This window comes from Vulpes lagopus, chromosome 23, assembly GCF_018345385.1.
Source record: "Vulpes lagopus strain Blue_001 chromosome 23, ASM1834538v1, whole genome shotgun sequence".
In the NCBI taxonomy this organism is placed as follows: domain Eukaryota; kingdom Metazoa; phylum Chordata; class Mammalia; order Carnivora; family Canidae; genus Vulpes; species Vulpes lagopus.
In genome coordinates this window covers 58,999,204-59,005,868 of record NC_054846.1, presented here as the reverse complement: position 1 = coordinate 59,005,868, position 6,665 = coordinate 58,999,204, and the positions used below count along the sequence as shown (strand labels likewise).

The 6,665-nt window shown below is 58.6% G+C and overlaps 1 protein-coding gene across 1 annotated transcript; it reads right to left on the bottom strand.

Annotated features, from left to right (window-relative positions):
* Window positions 1-206: 206 nt before the first annotated feature.
* On the bottom strand, window positions 207-6,436 carry DNALI1 (dynein axonemal light intermediate chain 1). The gene is made up of 6 exons (XM_041739021.1): window positions 6,267-6,436; window positions 5,711-5,856; window positions 3,758-3,927; window positions 2,686-2,864; window positions 2,207-2,371; window positions 207-401 (listed from the first exon to the last, which is right to left on the bottom strand). Exons 1-6 carry the CDS (start codon window positions 6,345-6,347, stop codon window positions 366-368), a joined length of 777 nt encoding a protein of 258 aa, XP_041594955.1. The 5' UTR covers window positions 6,348-6,436; the 3' UTR covers window positions 207-365.
* Between the last annotated feature and the right edge of the window lie 229 nt (window positions 6,437-6,665).

The window sequence follows — 6,665 nt, the reverse complement described above, 5'->3', positions numbered from 1 at the left end:
CAACGTCAGGTACGGGCGTATGGTGGGCCAGAAACGGGGCAGGGACAAGGCTCATCTGGCTAGAAACGGACGGTACGATGGTATGGAGCCGTGGGGGGAAGGCAGCTGCTTCACCTGCGAGTGGGGAGCGGAAAGCCTCCCTGTCTGAGTTGGCAGGTCCCGGGGCTGGCCGCCCACTGCCTTCCGCTGCCCAGCCGGGGGCCAGCCGCTGCTCATCCACTGGGGCACTGGGTGACTTCTGATGAACGTGGAGGTGGTGATTGGGGGAGGGCAGGGCTGGTTCACTCAGGAAACTAGCTATTTTTTTTTATTACAACAGGCTTAGGATGGGGTAGCAGTGCTTGCTGAGACCCATGTGGAAACGATCACTTCTTTGGTGCAATAATGCCTTCCAGTTGGGCCTGCAAAACAAAAACAAACTCCGTTAGTATCCGAAGCTTGCAGCCTTCAGCTGAGAGGTGATAAAGTCCCTGGGAGGAAGAATCCCATGCTGCCCCTCCAAGCGTTTCTCCCTTCATTCCCCAGCTCCACATTTCTTAGATGAGCTGGTTTCTGCCTTTGGCATACGGTCCCGCTACATTAGGAGAAACCAGAGCTGTCCTGGTTTCCATACAATAAGGGCCCCACGTATAATTACAAAGCAGTGGAAAGGAAATTGAATAAAAGTTGTTGAAATAGTGGTTTCTCATGGCTCAGATTTCAGGCCTGAGATGCTAAGTTAAACATTTGGCTCTCTGGTTCAGGAGCCCGGGAGCTCTGCTGGGATGAGAGGTTTGGGAAACGGCAATTTTTCAGCCACCGAGACAACTTGACACCCAATTAGAGAAAATTGCTACCAGTAAGTAGGGAGCTGTCCATCTTGTATGTAAAGCCTAAGACACTCGGGAGTTCTTTACTCCGCTCCTCCGGCAGCTGGTAAAATAATTTACTATCCTGGTGTGTGGACAGATCTTTAAGTAGGTCCATCCTGGGGACTGCAAACACGGCTTTTATTTGCAGTGCAGCTTGGAGCCAATAAAAATAACTCCCTTCTAAAGAGTCCTTCACGCCGGGGATGACAGGGTTGCCTGTAAATGTTATAGGAAGATGCCAAGGCATCCTGTTTTGCCCGCGCCGCCGGTCTTGGAGGAGGACCGGAGGAACTCGGGCTAACGATAAAGGAAAGCGGCAGATAAGGCACACCGCCACCCCACAAGCTGCTGAGTAAACACGATCGTGTCTGGCTGCGAAGTTCCTGGCTTCCCTTTGTTGAACTCGGCAACAAGCAAATCTGTCATCCTGCACTCGCGCTCAACACGGCCCTTCTTTATCTCAAGTGCGTGTCTCCTTGCTGCAGCCCCGGGAGGCCGGCCAGTCCCAAGAACGTAAGCTTTCTGTGTGGTTAGAGAGGAGAGGGGGCTGACACCCAGGGGCCCCTCTGGCCAGGGCCGTGGGAGACCGCCGCTAACCATCAGCGGGTCCTCCATCTAGAACGAGGGCTCAAGCCTCACCAAGCACCAGAATTGCCCGTCAGGTGGTTGGGCTCCAACCCCAGCAGTTGACTCAGCAGACCCGGGATGGGCCCAATAATTGGGATTTGTACAAGTTCCCGGGTGATGATGCCTGTCTGGGGCCCCCCTAGAGAGCCTGGAGCCTCAGAGGCCTGGCCCCCCTTCAGCTCGGCTGGATGAAGGTGAGCCGCTGGTGAAGGGACTTGGAGGGAAAACGGCTACAGGTGAGTTCCTCTGACCACACACCTGGGGAAGGCTCCTAAGTTGGGATGCTGCTTCCCTCCCAAAGGGCCTTCCCTGCCCGCCCCAAATGCCGTGCCTCTGAGGGGCTGCAGGTGGGAAGGCGCTCCCGAGTCCGTGAAGAGACCCAGGCCGCTCTGGGAAGGCTCCCAAACACCAGCGGTGACGGGAGACCAGCTCCACCTGCCGCCACATCCACCTCTCCTGGACGACGGGCAACTTTTCTTTCCGGGGGGGGAAAAGCCCATCCACTGGAGAGCGCAGCTGAGGTGCTGTGGGGATGGGGAGCCCCCTCCAGAGCCCCGCGGATGGAGCATCTGCCTGGTGGGCCCTCATCCCCCCACACACACACACATCAGCGTCCTTCACTCCTGGGCAGCGCGTGTGGACAAGCGTCCTGACTCCTCTGCAGGAGACGGAGCCGCCGCCTGGCCCGTGTGGCTGGGGGGGCTGGACGGGGACCTGGGGGCGCCCACCTTCAGCTGCTGATTCGTCCGCTTAAGGAATTGAATCTCCTCATTGTGCTTCTTCTCCTCCACCTGTCTCCTCTCGATCTCCCGCTTCTCGGTGGCCTCACACTTGGCCTTCTGCTCATTCACTTGCCTCTCCAGATCTCTCTTTTCTGTTTCCAGCTCTGCAATCTGAGGACAGAAACCCTGGTGACCCCCGGGATGTCGCCCAGCTGACAGGGTGGTGGGAGTGCCTGGCTGGAGGGGACCTGGGGCACAGCTGTCCAACCTAAGCCCTTGCCAGGGTCTGTGCTGCCACCCAGTGGGAGGTCGGCGACTGGTATGGCACGATGGCCAGTGGCCGCTGGAAACCCAGGGGTCCCCACAGACCGGATGGCCAGCCCACCCTCGGAGGCCAGCCTCTCGCTTGGAAGGACAACCAGGTGGCCCTGGGATGGCCGGGAGGGTTCACAGAGGGCCGCGGCCTCGTGGTCAAGCCCACTCACTTTCCTCTCCATGTCTGACTTCCCCTGCTCGGCTTGCAGCGCCTTCCTCATGCCAAATGCCACGCTGCTCTCATACAAGGTCTGGTAGGCGGCAATGGTCATGCGGATCTCGTCCCGGACTCGCAGCAACAGCAGTCCCCTCTCGGCACAGTTGATGGTGACCTCCCGGATCAGCTCATCTTCCAAAGCAACACAGTGGGTTCAGGGGGGCAGGCGGGAGGGGCCCACACCACGTCCACGGCTAACCACCCTTCCTGCTGTGTCCTCCCCACCGGGAGAGAGGGGCCCCAGGAGCCCGGCCATACAGCCATGGCTCTGAATTGGGCAGCTGGGGGGGGCCCTCTTACCCACCCCCAGGTAAAAACCCCAGGGGGCTGGTCACAGACATCTGGCTCGTCAGTCTGAGGACGACGGCTGCTTGGAAGCAGGTGGCAAGTCTCTGTGCCCCTTGGGGTGGACGGGCTTGGGGCTGCAGACAGTAGGAAATAGAGCCTGCCCTCCCATCTCTTCCCTAAATGCTGACTTGGAGCGCCAACCATAATCGTCCTCAGACTGAGGGGAGCAATCTGAACATTAGAGTCCACACGGGCCAGTGAGTGCATGCTGGGGGACAGCCATTTGTCACTATCACTTAAATCTTTTGTGACTGTCCATTAGTAGCAAATGATCCTGAAGTATTTTTCGGGGTCAAAGGACTGAATGTTGACCGATGGACATAAATACAGAACGTTAGTCTTTCTGATTAAAAAACTAACATGCTTATTGTTAAAAAAAAAAAAAAACAATTTTTTTTTTAAAGATTTAGGATGGAAGTTCCCATTTCAAACATATGCTAAGAGGTTAGGAACCAGGTGGTCAGGATGACTGGGGGGTGGGGGGAAGGGGATGCATTTAGCAGTTCCTGGGGGCTTGGTGGCAGGGAGGGGGAGACCAGATGACTCCAGGATGGAGTGGGCTCCAGCTCGGGGATACTCAGCTGGGTTTGGGCCCGAGGTGAAGGGCGGGAGGTAGCTGAGGACACTGTACCCCCCAGCCTGCTCCCCCCAGCCCCAGCCCGAGCCGCATCGCTCACCGAAACACTGTGAGTAGAGCTCCCTACGTACAGGGCAGATGCCGGTCTCCCTGGCCTGCCGCTGCTGCAGCTTCAGGTCCAGCTGCTCCTGCAGGTGCACCACATCCATCCTGGTGCTGGGGGTGCTGGACACCTGCTGGATCCATAGTTGGGTGTCCTCCACCCACTCCCTGTGGCACAGACACAGCCAGGCTGAGCAAGGCCATCAACTGGAGGGGCCTCAGGATGTGAGCAGGACATGAGGGCCCTTTGAGCTCTTGGCCTGAGCAGGAACAAGGGGCGGCTCTGTCCCCGGTGCACCAGAATCCTCCATCCCTCTCTCTTTCCTGGGGAGTGTATGGCTCCACAGGGCCTCTGCCTCGGAGCTGGGCCATCTCCACCCTCCTCTGGCTCTCCGAGGAATCATTGCCCATGTTCTAGATCTTACCCTCCTAATGGGTTGAGGACAGATTCATGGGCATTGTTGCTTGATTGGAGCAGAAGGCCCAGTGAGAACTCCCCGCTGACTTGAGCGGTGGTGGGAGACACAGGGCTCCACAAGCCTCATGGCAGCCCGAAAGGGGCAGATATGTGCAGCGGGGAGCTTCCTGACGGCGTGCATCTGTGTGGTCCCCTCCCCACCACCAGTAAGCCTTGTGTCAGAAGCAAGGCCAGATTCCCCAGTCACCAGGAAGGGTCAACAAAGCACGCCAGCCAGAGAGCAGGGTAAGGGGATGGTGAAGAAGGGAGAAGGAGCTCGCTCTCTTATAAGGATTCTCGAGGAAGGCCCCCTTGAGGAAGTCACGTTTGAGCAAGATCTGAATAAAGAGATGAAGGGAATGAGGTGGACATCAGAAGCAGGGCATCCTTGGCAGTAAGAACCACAACTGTCAAGGCCCTGAGGTGGAAGGGTGATGGGAGTATTCCAGAAACAGTGAGCAGAGGCCCCTATGGCACCAGCGCACCGAACAAGAAGAAGGGACATGAGATCATGGCTATCCGAGGGGCCAGCTCGTTCCGGGTCTTCTGGGTCACTGTAACGACTTTGGACTTTAGTCAGAGTGACATGGAAGCCATTAGAGAGCTCCTTGCAGAAGACTGGCATGATCTGGCTTACGATTTTGGGGCTGTTTGGAGACTGGACTGTGGGGGCAAAGGATGGAAGGATGGAAGCAAGGTTTTCAGATCAGAGGCCACCTCACTGGAGGTGACAGTGAAGAGGAACAAGATGGTGGAAGCAGAGGGGGTGGAAAGTGGTTGGGTCTAGGATACACGTTTGAAGGCAGAGCCACAGTAATTTGACGAAGGAGAGGACATGTGACATGAGAGAGCAAGAGGAATGAAGGGTGGCCTGAGCCAGTGGCAGAAAGGAGAAGCCTGACGATGAGCAGGTTGGGAGAGGGGGACATCGTGACTTAGCGTGGACGTGCCTGGGATGCCCAGGAGATAGCTTCATGAAGATAATGAAGATAAACTCCAGACCCATGATCATGGGTCTGGAGTTTAGAGGAAAGGATGGGGCTGGAAACACCCATTTGGGAGCCATCAGCACATGGATGGTATTTAAAGCCATGAGCCTGGGCAGCCCGGGTGGCTCAGCGGTTTAGTGACACCTGCAGCCCAGGGCCTGATCCTGGAGACCTGGGATCGAGTCCCGTGTCGGGCTCCCTGCATGGAGCCTGCTTTTCCCTTTGCCTGTGTCTCTGCCTCTGCCTCTCTCTCTGTCTTTCATCAATCAATAAATAAAATCTTTAAAAAAAAAAAAAAGCCATGAGCCTGGGTTGGAGCCTGCAGAAAACTAGGAGATAGAGGTGGTCTCCGCCCCGCCCCCTCCCAGGATCCAGCTGTCTGGAAGCTCTAGGAATTCGAGGATGCTGGGAGGAAATGGGGATACAGGGTGCCTCTTCCTACATTCCCAAGTTCCGGGGATGCAAAGCCCCAGCCTTCTCCCAGCCACCGCTCCTACATCTTTACCTTGGGGGTAGGATGGAATTCAAGATTTCTTCTGCCTGCTTTGTAGGATCGGGGACCCCAGAAGTGGAGGGGAGCTTGGTCTTTGGTGGCTGTGGGACTGGACCGGAGGGTCCGGGCTGCTGGGGGCTGACCTTCAGTGGCCGTGCCTGAGGAGGAGGGACAAGTTTGGGCAGGAGGTGACGCAGACGGTGACTGCACACACCCAACCCCCCCCCCCCCCCCCGTCTTGCTCCAGGTCTTCTAAAGAGCGCTCCCCTCTTCGCAGCTCACTTGCCCCGTCTCTCTTCTCAGCAGAAGTTAGGTCTCAGCTGAAGGTGGGGAGAGCCTGCGGTCCCACCCCCAGCCCAAGGTCTGTATCTCCTGGAACCGCTGCTGCGGGCGCAGGTGCTCAGCGGCCTGGGGACGGAGCGAGCGCGACCGGACCAGTGTGCAGGACGGCGAGCCCCATGCACCCCGGGGCTTCCTTCCTCACCCTACACCTGCCCTCCGGGTGCCCCCCGGGTGCCCCCCGCCCCGCGGAGCCTCCGGGCTCCCCGCCCCCCAGGCCCGCCCTGACCTTGGGGCTCCGCTTCTCCGTGTTCCGGCTCACCAGCACCGGGGTGTCGTACTTGAGCAGAGAGTCCGCAGGGGGGATCATGGCAGCGACGCGGGTTCGAGTCCGGCGGCCGCCCCTCCAGCGTGCTCCTTGTTTGCCGTCACCATGGAAACCTCCCCTCCCCTCCCCCGCCCCCCGCCGCGCCTCGTGGCCTGGGCGGGGCTTCGGATGGGGCGGGGCCAGCAGCGCCGAGTGCCCGCTCGGCCTCGCCAGGAATTCTCCTCCCGCTCGGATGGGATCGCGGTTCCTGCCCCGCGGGTCGCCTTGACGCTCCTGGAAAACGACGCCAAACGGGAACGGAGTCCCCGCGCTGCGGCTCGCAGGCCCTTGCAACGAGGCGCACGGTCACCTTCGCTGGCC

Bases quoted from the DNA above. Each gene is read 5' to 3' on its own strand.
- DNALI1 (XM_041739021.1), bottom strand. From the start codon at position 6,347: ATGATCCCCCCTGCGGACTCTCTGCTCAAGTACGACACCCCGGTGCTG. The intron at 3,928-5,710 runs GTAAAGATGTAG...TCTGTGCCACAG, and splicing joins AATTCCATCCTACCCCCAAG to GGAGTGGGTGGAGGACACCC. The intron at 2,865-3,757 runs GTGAGCGATGCG...TTGCTTTGGAAG, and splicing joins GCTCTACTCACAGTGTTTCG to ATGAGCTGATCCGGGAGGTC.